This window comes from Vanacampus margaritifer, chromosome 18, assembly GCF_051991255.1.
Source record: "Vanacampus margaritifer isolate UIUO_Vmar chromosome 18, RoL_Vmar_1.0, whole genome shotgun sequence".
NCBI classification, from domain to species: domain Eukaryota; kingdom Metazoa; phylum Chordata; class Actinopteri; order Syngnathiformes; family Syngnathidae; genus Vanacampus; species Vanacampus margaritifer.
This window is the reverse complement of record NC_135449.1, coordinates 5,741,241-5,758,975: the sequence shown is the minus strand read 5'-3', so window position 1 is coordinate 5,758,975 and position 17,735 is coordinate 5,741,241. Positions and strand designations below refer to the sequence as shown.

The following is a 17,735-nucleotide window of genomic DNA, read 5'->3' as shown; positions in this document are numbered from 1 at the left end:
TTAGTCGGAAAGGGACACGACTGCTGGAGTTAGCATTCTTAAGCTAACTAGCTTTGAAGCGACTTATGGGTACGGGAAAGGAAACTTAAATATTTGTGACACTTAACATTTTATTGGACACAAAGTTCGTATACAGTTCCTGTGAGGGCAGAATGGGTCTTAAAACTGTCTTCCAGAATCTTCGGTAAATCTCTGGAACAACAAAACACTATGTGGTCATTGTAACATGATAAAAAGCATTTTAACGATAACGTCACGTCACCGATATACCGGTAATCACGGTTCCTTCTCGGAACTAAGCTTTATATTAACAATTCACTCACAACTCCAAAAAACCATTAAAGAGCTCAGGTCTTTAATGAGCTCTAACCTTAAGAACCTGATAAACGCATTTGCAGTAGAGGGAATTGGATAGTTTTCCTGCCTTATGAAATCATGTTTAAAACAATGATATACATGAACAATTATGGCACAAAATGATTGAATATACCAGTATTGTAAATTGGTACAGACTTCAGAACCGAAAGTGAACATTGTCATCTATGGACGATTTAATTAAATTAAATTGTGCTTTATGTTAGCACCATCTAATGGCCGAAACACTTACTACCAATATTAAAATGTCAGACTTGAATGTCAAAAACAAGCAGATGTTTTATTTCTATGAAGTATACTCTAGTCAAAAGTTTGGAGACAATTCTTCATTCAATAATAAGAAAAATTATCATTATTGTATAATAACAATAACACTGCGCTTAAAAAAAATGTATATCTTCAATAATGATCAAATTATAATGCATTGCATGTACACGTTAATTAAAACAGTGTAGTTAAATATCAATTTAAATACGAGCTTTTTTTAAATAGAATAAACACAAACTGTTGTACTAAAAAGTTAAACACAACTGAAATGTACCTGGGCCGCTTTTCTTTCATGTACCACCAGTCGTACTAGTAACAAAAAAAAATCCCGAGTTATTGAACAATGGACTAATTTGACGTCAAACTAAATGTTTCTTTGAAATACGACATGATAACTGAATGAGTCATTTCACATCATTTTCAAATCTACGTGCATCACGGCACATTCATCCTGTAATCTTTGTTCATTCGGGTTTTTTGCATGGTGGTGAAAGTTTACACAAAAGTCCATTTACCAGCAGACCTGCAAGTCATTGCACAGCTGCACTCGCGTAAACACTGAGCGCTCTTGCACTCATGAATCCTTTCGCCCACTCTTCCTCTCGTCATTCTCTAAAACAAACACCCATCAAACTAAGATAAACGGGCGTGAAGTTATAAACGCCATTCGACGTCTTGTAATTGATGCAGCGGATGACGCAGTGGGATGCGCTTGTTTTTCAACAATTTTTTCAAGAGGAATACAGAAAACATAAGTTGGTTTCCAATACATTAGGTGTCTCCTGACTGGACAAGGAAAAGGGGAAAAAATAAGGAGTCTCAGACTTGATTAATGTCTAATGATGATGTAGTAAAAAATGGGTAATAAATAGTTCAAAATGATTACTTAATTTCTTTCATTCCTCAAAGTCAAATGTCATGGATTGGATTCATCTGAAGGAATGCAATAATCAGAAATTGTACAAATAGTGAGCATTCCTAAGTTTTGTTATTTATTCCTACTTAAGAAAAGTGGGAGGAAAGAATGAAAACAGTGAGACGCTACTGGGAATTCTACTTTTTTGAAAGTCTTTAAAAAAAAAAAAACAAGGAAGCGGGCCATATATAGTAGGAGAAATTCCGCTCACACTTTAAATGTCTGAGTCATGAAAAAGACCCTCCTTCCCTGGCGCCTTTATAAAGGCGTAAACTTCTTTCGAATTATCAGAAAAGAACTTGCTTTGCAGGAGCCAAAGCATCTCCTATTTAATTATTTTTGCCGTTTCTTTTGTAATTTATTAATTAATTATTTTTGTATTTATTATTATTATATTTATCAGGTATCTGTCTAAAATATTTTGAACATTTTCTTTTTGTCTCCAAATGTTTTGGTTAGCAAACAGCAATTTTTTGTGCTCTTTTCTCCTCACAATCCTACTTCCTGTCTCTCTGTCTTTCTATCTTGCTGACTCCAACCCACTTTTAGCATTTAACAGTCAAGTCAGGGAGGGGCATCTTTACACAGGTACAGTATTTCAGATTAAATATCCAAGTCCAATTTAATACGCATCATAGCATGCTTATCTGCTGTTTGTTTTTATGTATTCATTTTTTCAGAAAATCACAGACGAGGGATATACCTGCAGATCAGCCAGGATGGAAGCGTGTCCGGAAGCGATGTTCAGACCCCTTACAGTGAGTGTTTTGCTGAGAATCTCAACTGGCAGTATGGTTAGCTAGTGGTTGGCACGTTCGCCTCACAGCTCAGCATTTCCGGGTTTAAAAACTTTGCTCCGGCCTTCTCTTGCGGAGTTGATCATGTTCATCTCTCTGCTTCCTTCCACATCCCAAAAACATGCATGTTAGATTCACTGATGGCTTTACCTTGTTTAATAGTATGAATGCGAGTGGAAGTGGTTGTCTAGTGTGTGCCCTGAGGTTGTCTAGCGACCAATCAAGGACGTACCTGACCTCTCACAAGTCAGCTGGGATAGTAAGCTAACTCATGACCCTAATAGCAAGTGTGGAAAAAGTATTAAATTTAATTTTACACTCTAACTTTCTTACCCAAACTAACCCAAATTCTGTGAAAAAGCTAACCCAACGCTGTGTGCAAAAGGGTTATTTCTACCCAGCTCATTTAACCAGGCACATTTAGTCAAGATTTTAATCCAACAAGGGGTAAAAACAACTACATTAAATTTGCTCAATGCATAACAACCCATATGTGACCAAAATGGCGATTAGTTTAAGCTCTTCAACCCAATCTGATGGGTCAAAAATAATTAATCCTACCTTGGGTAAATATATCTCAATCTGCACAGAATCCACACACCCTTAAAACTGTTGGGTCAAAAATTGAACTGATCCACTAATTTAAGCCAATTTGACCCAACGTTGGGTCATTTTGTACAAAACAACCCAACATTGGGTAATTTTTTATTTTTTTTTGTATTGTACAAAACAACCCAGAAAGTTAGGTTTTAAAATTAACCCAAGTTAGCAGTACCAAAATTGGGTTGTTTTTCAACCAGCAGTTTAAAGAGCGTGGGTTAGGAAAATAACCCAGCATTTGTTAGTATAAATTGTGAGATGAGAATGGAAAATTCAAAATTATTGTATCCAAGAATACAGTAAATGTCTTATATTACTTAACTGCTGTACCTACAGTTTAAAAGTATTTGGTGAAATAATGGCATGCATTAATTACTTTGAAAAAAACAAAAAAAATTAAATTGAAAATGTGAAGGAACCCCATAATAAGGATAAACACTATACAAAGGCCACGTTCATTATTGTGTGTGTATTGTTTACAGGTGTGCTACAGTTACAGTCGGTGCAACCGGGCCACATTGCCATTAAAGGTCAGAGGTCGTCTCTGTTTCTGTGCGCCGACAGCGAGGGCTCTCTGAGGGGGCAGGTAAGCCAAGGACGGCGTCTGTCTTGAGTAGATTCATCCGCAAAAGATAACTCATCGCATGGTCAAACTAGCTCTCACACATTTGACATCTGTGGCGTTGTCTCTCACGCAGACACACTTCTCAGAGGACGACTGCACCTTCCAAGAGCTGCTGCTGGCAGACGGTTACACCCGCTTCCTGTCCCCGCGTCACAAGTTTGCCGTCTCGCTGGCTTCCAGGCGTTCCCCGGATCGACACGCCGTCCCCTTCACTCGATTCCTGCCACTCAAGGACACCCTCCCGAGGGACACTGCAACCGAGCATGCGCCGGTAAGGGAGACCTACTTCAACCTGGACTCTGATGACCTTCTTGGAATGTCTCAGGATTCCATGCTCAGTCCTCAGTTCTCAGCGGAAAAGTGAAGGCAAGGAAGTGAAAACATTCAAAAATGCTACATTTGCCAAACTTCATTTGCATATGTTGCCTGCCTATCATTGAATAGAATAAGCAGTATAGAAAATGGATAGATGGAGTAAAAAAATGTGAAATGTTTTATCATATTCAACCCATTTTCTTTTTTTGTATGTTTGAAGGTTAATATTATATTTATTTAAGTGTTTGTTTAAAATGTATTTATGAAGTTTAAATGTGTGTGTTTTTGTCCGGGAAATAAAAATTACAGAAGGATGTGTTTGTACTGCTCAGGAAAACATTTGAGTGAAAATAAACTATTTTTATAACTTTTTTTGGGGAAGTCTTTTCGATTAATTTTACTCCTGCCTTATAGAGATGACATCACTGGTAACTTAGTGACTATATTTTCAGTGGCGCTTTGAGAAACCAGTTTAACCATGCGATTGCGAGTGCGACAGTGACAAACCAGCGTGTGTATTGAAGTGCACATGCCTTCCATGGGTCATCACTGTCATACTATGGAAAAAAAAAAGGCTTCAGTGTTCCAGGAAAATGGAGGATAAAAACAGCTGTAGTACTGTAGCCGTGTAAAAAGTCAGTCATAAAGATGTCACTTACGGTGTAACTAATAAAGTGGCTGATCAATGTATAATGTATAATTTAACAATAACCACTGCTTCGTTGTAGGTATTTAGTAAAATATATAATTTATTAAGCACATAACAGTAGCATTCATGTCTTCAACAAAACACAAATCTGTTTCATGTTGCATTACAGCAAGATGAGGTCAATTAACTCAGGTCACACGGGCCAAAACGGCATCACTGTGTACGACTGAAAGAATGCCGAGAATGTCAACTTTAGTTTCAACGAGAGGTCTCAATGTGTTTGCAACGTGACCTTTTTTCAAAATACAGTAGAGAACGTCTCGATGTTTCCAGTTGAAAATATGCAAAGTAGCAAAGTAAGACGTCACAGTGGCACATTGTCAAAGTCAAGCAAAAATAAAAGCTTATCATGTGAGGGAACTTGAGAATATACAAATTCTACACGTTCTAAGACATTTTTCTGAATTTTAATGATCAAGTAAACATTTTTTCACTTCTTCTTATCCATTTTTTGGGGGGAGAAACTCCTTTTCACACCTGGGTGACCAGCGGTTCCCTTAAATGCATATTTGCTTCAAATTCAGCACTTTGCCCCACGTTACCGAGAACAGTCCCATTAAGATTGTTATAGGTACCTCCAATGGCATAATAATCCCCCTCAGGATCCAGGTTGCCCTCTTGTGCCTCTTCCCCCTCTGGGTCCTCGTCCTCCCACGGCAAGCTTGTGACATGCTGGTACCGGGATCGATCCTCACATTCCGTCTCCCGGTGATAGAAGTAGCTGAAGTTGGACACTATGACTGGCACAGGTAGGGAAATGGTAAGTACGCCAGCAATGGCGCACATCGAGCCCACCAGTTTACCCCACACCGTCTCTGGGTACATATCTCCATAGCCCACTGTTGTCATGGTGACCACAGCCCACCAGAAAGCATGCGGTATGCTGACAAAGGCCGTGTCGGTGTGGTCGGCCTCGGCGAAATAGATGGCACTGGAGAAAAGAATGACGCCGATAAAAAGGAAAAAAATGAGAAGGCCGAGTTCACGCATGCTTGCCTTCAGCGTCTGACCGAGAATCTGAAGACCTTTGGAGTGACGAGACAGCTTGAAGATCCTGAACACCCTCACAAGACGGATGACTCTGATAATCGCCAAGGATGTGGCTGGGCTGGTATCGTTTTCTTTGGCTAGCTCTGTTCCCAGAGTGACAAAATAGGGCAAAATGGCGCTGAAGTCGATGATATTCATGACATCTTTGAAGAAGTGCACCTTGCTGGGACAGCAACAAAAGCGCATGATGAGCTCAAAAGAGAACCAGAATATACACACGGTCTCCACTATGAAGAAGGGGTCGTTGAAAATATTGGAGGGTGGAGGCATGGTCTCGGACATGTTCTTGTCTTGGCCGTGGTGCTTGTATAAATATTCCTGAGATGGCAGAAAAAACACAAATAAGAACATTGTGAACATACCTTTGAATAGACATTAATTGCTACCAATAAAACAAAATTCTACACACTTTAAAACAAAATGGGTCATTTTAGACTACTTTCTTCTAACACTTAAATCACCAGAATTTTTAATAATGATAAACAGACAAAATTTTGAACAAAGGAAATATAGTGAAAATGTTTTAAATGGTTGCCTGTACCAGAACACACTAAACAATATTTTGCAATCAAATTTCTAATATTTTTTATAATAATAATAATAATAATAATAATAATAAAAATAAATAAAAAAGAATAATGAATAATAAAAATAATAACAAAAACAATACGTCATATGTGAAGGCAGGGCAGTAATGTTAGCACAAGCAGGAGTAGTTGCTAACGGCTAGCTAAAACGAGTGACAGGTAAGGGTTACTTCAAGGCACTTTCCTCTAAAAAACGCTTCAGTTGAGTAGTATACTTCATCTTTAACGCTCAGAATATGATGTAAATGTAAATATCCTACAAGCTATCTATCAGTTTTTGTGGAAGAGGTGTTTGTATATTATTTCAGGAGAACAGCTAACCTTAGTTAGCTTTAGCAAGTTAGGAGCATATGTCAAACTTTGCTTACGGTACAAACAAATTGTAAAATAAATAAATCAACTCAAACAAATAACACCACAACTAATTGATAGGCAAACAAAACAGGCAGTTATGGGTTTAAATTACTTTCTAGATGAAACTAATAAAAGACTTGAAAATTGGTACCACTATAGCTTACAATTTTATAACCTGATATGACAAGATAAACAAGTGCAGGTCACCTTCTCGTCTGACTCGTACCCAGAAATCGAATAAACACGTTTGGCAAAATATTAAATCGTTTCGAAAGCTTGGCTTAGTCGTCTATATTTAAATCCATTTTACACACATCCCCCGGGGATCCCGTTTTCTCAGTATTCTGATAACCATAACTTCAATATGTTGTTCACCAATCTCATTGGCTGTCACTTTTGGCAGCCATCATAAACCAGATGACATTTGTGGCTTTACATATCATTCATAGCTGCCCCGATCTCTTGCAGTGCACCTGTCTTTCCATTTTGCGTGACAGTTAGCGTCACATTCGTGGAAAGTGGCAATTTACATTTAATAATAGGGCCTTAAGATGAACAAGGGATGTAGATGTATATTTAACATAAGCCAGGATGGTTGTGTGTTTGATACTACTTTACATGCAGTTTGGATAAATGTTTTTCTAAATTACATTCAGTAGTAGGTCAGCGACAGTGTTTATTACTAAAGGTGCGTATCGGGCCTACAGTATGTGGTCATCGCCTCTGAGGGCTCTCCTCAAACTAAATATAACCTTGCGAGATGTCTGAAGAGAAATCCGAGAGTGTCTCGCTGTACCACTTCCCATCCATCTCTACATTCATCGCCATCCCATAGCCCTGACTGCCAGTACGGTTCAGTGGGCCTCTAACTTGGACTGGACAAAGTTACAGTACTTTCCTGGCAGCTCACGCGCGCACAGGGGCGAGCGGCCTAACGCTGAAGCCCTGAAAGAATGTATTAACGTGACCCGATGCGTTCTACTCGTCCTTGTGAGACCTTTTAATCTTCTGTCCTAAGCCGGCAAAAGACTTTGGCGGTGCTTCACCTATGTGTCTGGTCACCGTGTGTGACCTTTTCTGTGTAAATCTAACCCTGTGTATAATTCATCTCCTTTTCATTGCATCCGGGCCTCACCCTTCTCTCCTTTTACAATTCCTGATTTCAAACATAAATGTAACATCGGTGAGGTATATGCACAAGTCCAATAGATGTGTCACTATTTTCCTCTCACAGAGGAATAAACTCACAATTTATATGTAGAAACAAGAATTTAGTTGCACTACCTTTGGTAGTTTATCATAAAAGTATGATCATACTTGTATAAAATGATGTGACAAAGTAGCATTTTTTAAGTCTAACTAAAGATTCATCATGGAAGGCTTTGAGCCTTATTTCCTCCCTGTTTTTTAAAGCACAAAATCTCTTACAGTCCAGGTAAAATGAAAATAAATGTCTACTATGGCTCAATGATAAAATGGATACTACTTTGTCTAGTAGCTTTCATCTGTTTGAACCATGAATAAAATATTTGCTTAAAGTCTCCGATAGATAGCAATTTCGGGGTGTTAGCATACCTAGCTAGCTAATTTCACACTGTCGTGGTAGAAAAGGTCCTACAGAATATTGCATTACCACTGATGTAAAATCTAGGCACTCAAGTTCTTATATAGCGGGAGAGTGGCGACTAATGCCAAATGCATTCTGCATTCACTTTACTTTAACTCAACGCTTCAAGGTCAAATGTCATTAGAGATGTAGCGCACCTATTCATCATCATTCTATTTCCATTCACATTCCGTACCTCTCGTGTCTCTTTCTCAACACGGAAGTCTGGCAGCGTCTCCAGGCAGAAGATGAGGATGGACACCACAATAACCATAACGCTGATGATGGCTATGATGCGAGCGGCGGACGAGGATTCCGGGTGTTCAAACAGCATCCAAAGTCTTTTCTGCATTTCGTTGGAGGGCAACGGCCTCTCTTCCTCTTTCGAAAATCCTTCGTCCTCCTTGAAGCGGTCCATGATTTCCTCTCCCAGTTCGTAGAACAAAAGCTCATCCATGAAAATGTCCAATGGGATGTTGGCAGGCCTCCGAAGCCTGCCGCCTGACTGGTAAAAGTAGAGGATAGCGTCAAAGCAGGCCCGATTTCGGTCCAAAAAGAGTTCATTTCGCAGTGGGTCAAAGTAGCGTGACCTTCTTTGGGGGTCACCAAGCATGGAGTCTGGGAACTGGGCTAAGGTGCGAAGTTGGGTTTCATACCGCATCCCCGAGACGTTAATGGCCAGTCTCTCACTCAAAGCCCATCCGCGCCGTTTCTTCTCTTTTTCATTTGTTTTAATCTCCGTCACACCTTTTTCCACGATGTTCAGCTGGTTTTTCATCTCTTTCTCTTTCTCTCCTCCTTTTTCCTCATCCTGTTGATCACTGCTGTCCATCCCGTTCGTAGTCACAAGTTTTAGTCTCTTCTGTGGAACTGCTTAACAGCAAGACTTAATTGCCTGAAAGCAGAGTGATAGTCCCGTGAGTGCATGCGGTTAATTAGCATCGCTAATGACTTTAGAAGTAGAAAAGGAGATGCTGCAACAGAGGGACTTTGTCTATAGTTAAAAAAAAAATATATATATATATATATATATATACACAGACGATTTATTTTGTTATTGATTTGATAGTAGGAACGTTTGTACTCACTGAAATGAAAAATGAACTATCACATTGTTCATCTGTCGTTTGTCCGTCACTCTGTCATCAAGTCCTTCAAATCATTGTCGATCTGTCCCTCAATGGAGAAACCCCCTGAAGGGTACACTCAGCCCCGCTAAACTCTTGACCAGGTTCCGCGCCGACTCCAGCACCACTTGTTTGCTCAGGGAACATCCACAATCTTGTCCGTCCGTGTTGCCTCATGTTTGTCCAGTCTTGAAATTTTTCGGGAATGCTGTTCTGAGGAAATTCAATCTAAGGTCAACCCCTCCCTTTCCTCCCCCCCCCCATTTTAGCAATGGAGCAACGCAACCTTCCGTCCCCGCTATCGAATGTCAAGTCTGCATGGGACCCCTTGGTGTTGGCTTCACTAACAAGCTCAATACTCTGGCTGGGGTCCCTCACAGCCCTCCTATGGAATCCCCTCCGGATCCCTGGCAGTTTGTTGGCGCTCACGTCCACGCGGCTTCTGATCTTCCCTCAACATGCCTTCCTCAACCTCAACTTCAAGAGTATTAGGTAAAGCATCATGTGTCAGTAGTTGTGAAGTCTTCTTGTACCAGTTCACTGACATCATCGACTACAAAAACCGATACATTTGTTTAACTAAGTCAATCCAAATAGTTTCGTTTACTGACAACACTCCAAAAACTAATTTTTATTCAAGTGAAAGCCAATATTTTGTTGGATTTTTCCATTTCAAGAACAGACGTAAAAGAAGTATTCATATATGAATTAAAAATCTTAGGACATCATTAACACTTTCATAAAAAAAAATATTACTATCAGTGTAATAAATGCTACTCGGTTAGCATACCATTAATGTTGTTAATAATAGTAACAGTGATCACTGGGTAAAATAATGAAACCCAGCCCGCAGGCACTATTTGTAATGATACTATGTATTGCAGTGGTCAGAGTAAATTTAGTGTTGGTGTGTAAAACATACCTTACAGTCTCTTCATCCCCCTTGAACTCACCTCTGCACACAATTTATGACCACTAGAGGGAGATAGTGTTTTAGATCAAAAAGAGGGAGAGGGGGAAAAAAATCTGCCAACATTTGCTGCATTTAGTCACAGAAAAAAAAAACATGGCAAAATGGGCTGTTGCATTTTATCTTCCATGTCCATACACTTAAATGAAGGTGCTTATACACTAATATATACGTTACGTAATTGTAATGGCCGTACTATGAGGGCTGAAGATGCATCTGTGTGCTTAAAATGGCTCTTAAGAGATGTAATGTTTAGCAAAGCAATGATGAGATATTGTGGTTTCATATTATATATCATGGATTTATATCCCATGATGAAGATATACGACTCATCAGACCGCAATGCTGCCTAATGTCCTTATCAGGGACATAAAACAGTGACATAGGGATTTGTTGTCCATTGTTTCTCATTCAAAAAATATTCCCCTTGTCGTAAAAACATGCCATTTAGGATTTGATGGGACAACAGATATAAAAAGTCTACACACCCCTGCTCAAATGCCAACATCGAGACAAATCACGTCAACTTTTTCCACCAATAATGTCACCTATAACCTGTATAACCCAATTGGCTTTTTTTTTATTTCTTTGTTGGAGCCGTTTATTTTGCCCTCACTCCGCTACACATTTCAGTTGTACAGGTTATAGGTCACATTAATAGTGGAAAACTTTTTGAGATGATGTTATTTTTCCACACCTGGAAAACCTGACATTTGAAAAGAAGTATGCTTGTAAAGCAAGTGTATATGTTTAGCCCTACGGTCAATATATAAATACCTTTTCCGTATCGATTTCAAAATGTCATATTGGAATGGTAGCCGGCATCCGGTGTCCATGATATCACTTGCTTTACTTCATCATTCTCAGATATCGTTAGGCAAGTTACAGTAAAATCATAAATCAGCGTCACGTGACGTCTTCAGTTTTCAGGCGCTTAAAAGGCCCAAATGTGTCTCTGGCTAAAACAGGAGGTCACTCTACAGTAGAAGCTTCTTGGAAATACTGTCATCCGACCGCATTACGCCGTATCCTTTGACTCCCAATTGAATGTGTCATCTTTCACTTTCTTCAAGGACTTCTCATTGTGTTCTCACTTCAAGTCGGATTACATCCATCACCGTGCGTTGGGATCGTGTACCCGACTGGAACGCTTGCTGTCAGCACGCTCACACGTGCCGCAGAATGTGCTCTCACGAGAATTTAGTAGGAAGTTTAAGCACTAAATTATTAGTAATTTATGCCTTTTGCCGCAATATTAAAGGGTCACTGCACCAGTGAAGCAACATATGCCACAAAAATGTCTGAAATGTTCCATAAAGATAGATAATATGACAGAAATATGTAGTATTTTAGCAGTGGGGGAGATTAAGCATATCATGTTTTTTCATTTAAGAAGGACAGCATTCTAGTGATATATTTTTGAACAAGGCTCACAAACAAAGTGGCACAAAGGTCATCAAATTTTCCCCATTTATTTAAGTTCATCTCAATGATTCGAAGCAATTTTCAACGTCTCTGGAAAAAAAGAAAAGCATCTCATGACTTATAACCAGTTAATTCATTCAAGCTGCTATGGAGATTGGTTTCACATTAGTTCGTATTGACATTCATACATTTTTAAGTCTCAGTAGTAGAAATATGTTAAATTATGACACTTTTATTGATATGTTTCTATTTTCTCACTCTCTCTTCAAAATATAAAAAGATAGGTCATGAACATTCCGTTGAAATATACTTTATACAGTTCTCGATGTGTTACGATATTTCAAAAATAAAATCCGGATACCCCAGTGACCACCTTGTCTTCCTACTGTATTCCTCCCCCCGCATGGGAAACTCTCAGTCCAGTTTCAACTACTAAACAATGAACATACATTTTTTTTTAATCTTTGGAAGTCTTATGTGGATGCACGATGCCGGTCTGCAATAACCCATGTGCGATGTCTGATCGAAAAATCTGTGATTAGATTTCTCTGGACGCTTTATAATGTAAAATAGACCCTAAAGCCAAGACACACAGTCCCAAATATCTGCATCCTAAAGAGCATTACAGTAAGTGTCAATCAGTGGCATTCCTGGTGCAGATTGCATACAGTGTCTTCAAGTGAACAAATCAGAAACAGTTCAATCCAAACAGGCACATAACAAAAACAGGAATTGTGTGTTTTCGAGAACATGTTATCATATTCTGAACTTAACATTGTAAAGCATACATAAAAGAAAAAAAGCCCATGGCATTCTGTTTGACTTTACAAAAACAAAAAGGTACTGTAGTTATGAACATTAGGTACTACAAATAGAAAGACATCTTTTTTTTTTTTTCTGGGACCTGGCATTGTTAGAGTGTGACGATATGTTATGGACAAATGTGATGTTAAATAAGAAACAATTCTTGGCCTTAAACACAAACACACCTGGGTGACGAGTTTCTGCATGCACCATTTTGACCTCTGACACAGTCTTTGACCTCCGTAGCTATAACTGTCTTTTGAGATGGAAACTGTAAAAAAAACAAAAAAAAAAACAATAAGTGACAATTAAATAGTGCTTTTTTCGGACACCCAATGTCCGCTTTTTTTTTTTTGTTGTTGCAATCAGACCCTGTAACGCCAGCGTAGATTTGTGGAGGTCTACATGGACACTTGTGAGTGCCGCACACTGGCCAGCCTTCCAACTTGCAACAATACAGGAATGCAAAGAAGCAGCATTCAGCTACTCGGAACTGCATGAGCCCTGAACCAGCAGGGCTGACATGGAAGTCACTCAGAAAATAAATCACAAGGATTAGATCATCAATCAATCCATCTCATCTTGGTGGACACTGGGATCGCCTATCTTCATCTAAACACCGGCCTGACTGACATCATTTTTGGAAGCTCTGGGTCTCTTTTGACTGTGCTGCGTGTAACAAGTCGATTGGGATGCTGGATGCTCCATGGATGATGCAATTTTTTTTTTTTTAAATTAAAACGATACAAAATAAGACGAGCTACCTTTACACACTGTGAGTGTGTTGCCATTTGCCTCTGGGAGGAAGACGTTTCTGCTCTACGACACAGCACAGTGGTCATCGTTTTTTTTTTTGTTTTTTGTTTTTTAAGGATTCATGACTAACAGCGGCGGCGAAGAGGCTATGTCAAAACTGTCCCCTTCCTCTCCCGCTTTAAGATTATCAGATCATTATGCATGCGTTTTTTTTTTCTCTACACATCACTGTGGGGTGTTCACATTATTACTAAAATTGATCATGTCAGAAATAAAAGAGCTTAACACCTACTGCACGTCCACACACGCCATCAACACAACCTGAGTCCTTAAAACAAAACTTTGGAATGACAGTTGGTTCCATGCAAACCTGAAATCTCGCCTGACATCTCTTATGATTAAACTGGTGTATACGCAGAGGAACCTCAAAGGCCAAAAAATTCTGACACCAAACACTGTGTGACGACACGCAAGATGTAACGCATCAAAGGACTGATATACTAGATCACAATGTTGGAATGCTATGAAATAATTTATCCTGGTCTAAATTTGTAAAATTGCAACAACAACAAAATATTTTTATATCCACTGTATCGCCTCCTGACTGATAAGGATCTTTCTCTGTTGATTTTAGGCTGACTACCAGAAACCTTCAAAGATGCACCACTCTTGGGGGGCCAACGTACAATGAAGGAAAAAACTGTAAGTATTCTATCCGAGAATGTGCCATTAGTAACAGTCGGTCAGAACTGAGACTGCTTCAATTGTTGTAAATACATATTGACTTTGTACTGGATTTCAATCAATATTTGAAGTTGAACATATGATTTCAATATACTGTATAATGATAATTTCATCGACAGACGTCTGCGATATAGCGAGAGCAAGGTAGGTAAACATCGACATAATGGGGGAACACTGTCCAGTTCACTGTATAAAAAAATAAATAAAACACCCCCCGAGTAATATTCACTTGAAAAAAATAGTAACGTTTTTTTCACTCGGAAATCCTAAATACATTTTACAAAGAGATTTTTTTTTAGTACATTTTACCAGTTAAAAAAAATAAAGATACTAAAGGGTTGAGGAACAAATCCACAACCTTCAGGTTGGGAGACACCCACTCTATCACCTGAGCCATGCCGCTCCTGCTGGGTGTCAGGCGGATTCCTTTTCCGTATCAAGACCCGTTTTTGGCAAACAGCAAGAGTGACATAGCTCAGGTGGTAGAGTGGCTGTCTCCCAAGCTAAAGGTCATTTATTTATTACTATATTAAAAAAAAAAAAAAAAACTGGTCAAATGTACTCAAAATATCCTTGTAACATTTACTTTGAATTTCTGAGTGAAAAACTACTAGGTTTTTTCATTTTACTCTTTTATCATTTTTATTTTTTTTTTACAGTGATTGTGATGGGAACAATAGACCGAGAGTGACCCTCTAATGAACAAAATCCCATTTCTCCACTCATTATCTATACCAAAATAGTTTTACAACGCAAATAATTCGGATGTCGACCAGCGTCCCGGATTTGGTTTGGCCTTAAAGGTTACCACTCTATACACATCCATCTTTCTCTTTCCGCCAAGTGGAACAGAACCGAGCCCACAAAGAGACTCCAAAGGAATGAAATCTTGAAAGCTACGTCCATTGACCCATGCTACAGTCATGTTTCAACTTCTCTTGTATTATTGCCAAAGAAAAAATGATAACGCAAACTATGAGTGTTACTCAAGCAGTCAAAGTGCAGAGAGCTTTTTTTTGTTTTGAATTGCTGCTGCTGCTGCTGCTACGGTCATTGTGCAAACGGTTCGACTTTGCACGCAAGCTAGCGGCCGGCAAAGTCTCGGATGATGATGACGTTTAATGAGATGTTAGGAAAATATAGCATGGATGCAAAACCCTGGAATGAGGAAAGTAGGGCAGTAGAAGCAGAGAGATTTCATCGAACAAAACATAGTTCAGGGTGTACGTTGCAAACATACGTTTCAATATTCACATTTTTTTTTAACTTTTAAAAACAAAATATATCTTCTCTTTCATTAGAATCTTTTTTTTTAACATGAATTGCATATAACATTTTTTTAAAATTCATTTTATATATATGTTTTTGTATCTCTAGCACCCTTGTCAACTAAGGGTTTGCAGAAAAGACAGTCATGCAAAGTAGTCATGCTGGTAAACAAAGTTACAAAAATGCATCATCTTTTTTTCCCTCCCGCCGCCCCTCATTTGGTGAACTTGGGGGTCCATCCGTTCCCCTTGATGCATGAGTATGTCTTTGCTCTGTCTCTCCACTCAGTGCATGTGGCCAACTTAAGTCAGCCACCCTTGCCATTTTTTCCCGCCGGGATTCTTTGTTTTTTCATGGCAATTTTTCACATTTTGCATCTGATATTTTTCCTCTCATTCCATCCTGGACCAGCTTCCTCTGCCATACCTAGATTTGTTTTATCAAAATATAGATTTTTTTTTTTTGTACACTTGCTCTATACTTGGTCCGCTTCTGCTCCGCCTGCCGGGCCGTCCTCTTTGTGACATCGCCTCGCCAGTGAAGCAGCCCGATGGCAGCAAGAGGTACCACAGAGAGATTTTGGGCAGTATTCATCTGGGGGTTCTTGTGCCTTGTTGGCAGTGTAGGCCTTTGTGTGTGTTAGGGGTTTATTAATCTGATTGGTCCCTTTCAAATTCATCCTTTCCTGCTAATGGGTGTAAAAAGTGTCCTTGTGGCAGGGGACGGGCAGTGTAGAGGGGGAGGGGAGTGCCGTCCATTCTCCTTTTCATTATAATTTAAGCAGACTTGTGATTGGACCAAAGACTGACAAGTCGTCTCCAGCTCCCGTCTCCTTGAGTCTATTTTCCGCTCCAGCCAGAATAGTTCTAATTTTGCTTCAATGTGCTTCACTTAAAAGGCTAGCGGTTGCAAGTGGCAGTTCAACCCCAAGTGGACTCATTTCTGCTAATCTAGATGACATCACAGAAGGTCATTCAGCAGGATCCTCCCTTCCCTGACCCCCTCCCCTTTTTGCGGTACATGAGAGAAAAAGTCTTGTAACGTCAGGGCGGCCTGAAGGTCAAACCACGTTGAATGCGGATGCTACAAGGGCTCTATTTCGTCGTCGTAGCTTTTAGGTGATCGCGTTTTATCGATGTGAATGGAAGACAAAGTTTCAGAGGCATGTGCTAAACTTGATCTTTATGCGGGTCATTCATTTGAATGTAATTCTCCATGAAGGTTAAGACCTATGTCTCTCATGTACTGTCGGGGGTGTTTTACTTCTTCACTGGAAAGGATATCAGGAGGACCGTGAGCTCTAAACTGCATCACTCTTCTGTCAGGTCAAGTCGGTTCCCAGCCAACGGATGCTACAGTGTTAGCAGAGATGCTACATTGTTCATTCAGTCCCTTGTGAAGACAAGTTTTTTTTTGTTTTTTTTTCAGAAACTTGTTGATGGCACGGAACAGGTGATGTTTTCGAAGTGATGTCATCTGGAATGTGTCATCAGGAGTCCTTTTTTTTTCCTCCCAAAGTGTGTCAGTGCAATGCTCAGTCAATTGGCCCAAAAAAGGGGTGGAAAAAAGAAGGGGGGGGGGGGGTGTCTGTCAGACAGATGTCAAAAAATGTGGTCGTCGGAGTTCCGAGAGGCTACTTTGGTAACGACGTGAGCAGGAGCAGACCGTGTGAATTTTCGGAATTCATGATTAAACGTGAGGCCTCTCGTTCTTTTTCTCTCTTGTCACCCCAAAGATCTCCTTTAAAACGTCCATCCACGTCACACTCGCCGCCTATGTGGCTCCCGCCGCAAATATGTGTTAACCGCTTAATGACTCCTCGTTACAGAGAGAAGGCCAACGCTAGAAACTTAACACTGTGAAGACAAGAACAGAGAATCATGAATAAGCACACTCAGATAACATCATTATAAGAGCAGAAATGTGAAACATTCAAATTAAAGGTTGTTAGGTTGGTTTACAGCAGTGTTCAACTAATATAAACCAACCACTGGTTATTTTTTGCCAATTGCAATTTTCACATTTAACTTTTTTTTTTTTTTTTGCATGTCAATCAAATAGGGAAGTAATTAGCATTACCTGTGTATACTGCCGTTTAACTGTCAGAATAAAATGCAACAATTTGAAAACTAGGGAAGGGCATCCAGCAAAGTGTAAGCTCGGTAACTTGAACAACAACACACAAACAAAACAAACAGTGACAATACATCTGAAGTAACACAATGCTCTCCATTCAGCTACCGCCAATAAATTATGTTAACATACAAAACTTTCCTGGAATGTGTGTGTTGGGGGGTGTAAAAGTGCATATATTTACATTTGAGCGATATTATGAAACATGTTTTCCTGACAGACGGACACACAAATACATGTGATGTTGGTCATGGGCACATTAAAAAAAAATCTATTACAAAAAAAAAAAAAAAAAATCTATTACAA

General features: G+C 39.4%; 3 protein-coding genes across 6 annotated transcripts in view; 1 reads left to right on the top strand and 2 right to left on the bottom strand.

Moving 5' to 3' along the window:
- The first annotated feature begins 1,876 nt into the window (after positions 1-1,876).
- fgf21 (fibroblast growth factor 21) lies at positions 1,877-4,214 on the top strand. The gene is made up of 4 exons (XM_077551238.1): positions 1,877-2,146; positions 2,239-2,316; positions 3,438-3,541; positions 3,654-4,214. Exons 1-4 carry the CDS (start codon positions 2,005-2,007, stop codon positions 3,942-3,944), a joined length of 615 nt encoding a protein of 204 aa, XP_077407364.1. The 5' UTR covers positions 1,877-2,004; the 3' UTR covers positions 3,945-4,214.
- Positions 4,215-4,729: 515 nt separating this feature from the next.
- Positions 4,730-9,561, bottom strand: LOC144038834 (potassium voltage-gated channel subfamily A member 1-like). The gene is made up of 3 exons (XM_077551602.1): positions 9,290-9,561; positions 8,398-9,096; positions 4,730-5,972 (listed from the first exon to the last, which is right to left on the bottom strand). Exons 2-3 carry the CDS (start codon positions 9,031-9,033, stop codon positions 5,076-5,078), a joined length of 1,533 nt encoding a protein of 510 aa, XP_077407728.1. The 5' UTR covers positions 9,034-9,096; positions 9,290-9,561; the 3' UTR covers positions 4,730-5,075.
- Positions 9,562-11,754: 2,193 nt separating this feature from the next.
- LOC144038833 (voltage-gated potassium channel KCNC1-like) overlaps positions 11,755-17,735 on the bottom strand; it is a 47,105-nt gene continuing 41,124 nt past the window's right edge. For all 4 annotated transcript variants that reach the window (XR_013289290.1, XM_077551596.1, XM_077551594.1 and 1 more), the window contains one exon: positions 11,755-17,152. Coding sequence is in view for 1 of the 4 variants with exons in the window: in XM_077551601.1 (XP_077407727.1) it covers positions 17,139-17,152 (14 nt within the window). In the remaining 3 variants the exon portion in view is untranslated. The remainder of the gene's footprint in view (positions 17,153-17,735) is intronic.

Bases quoted from the DNA above. Each gene is read 5' to 3' on its own strand.
- fgf21 (XM_077551238.1), top strand. From the start codon at position 2,005: ATGTTTTGGTTAGCAAACAGCAATTTTTTGTGCTCTTTTCTCCTCACA. The intron at 2,147-2,238 runs GTACAGTATTTC...TCATTTTTTCAG, and splicing joins GGAGGGGCATCTTTACACAG to AAAATCACAGACGAGGGATA. The intron at 3,542-3,653 runs GTAAGCCAAGGA...TCTCTCACGCAG, and splicing joins AGGGCTCTCTGAGGGGGCAG to ACACACTTCTCAGAGGACGA.
- LOC144038834 (XM_077551602.1), bottom strand. From the start codon at position 9,033: ATGGACAGCAGTGATCAACAGGATGAGGAAAAAGGAGGAGAGAAAGAG. The intron at 5,973-8,397 runs GTACGGAATGTG...CTGCCATCTCAG, and splicing joins TTGAGAAAGAGACACGAGAG to GAATATTTATACAAGCACCA.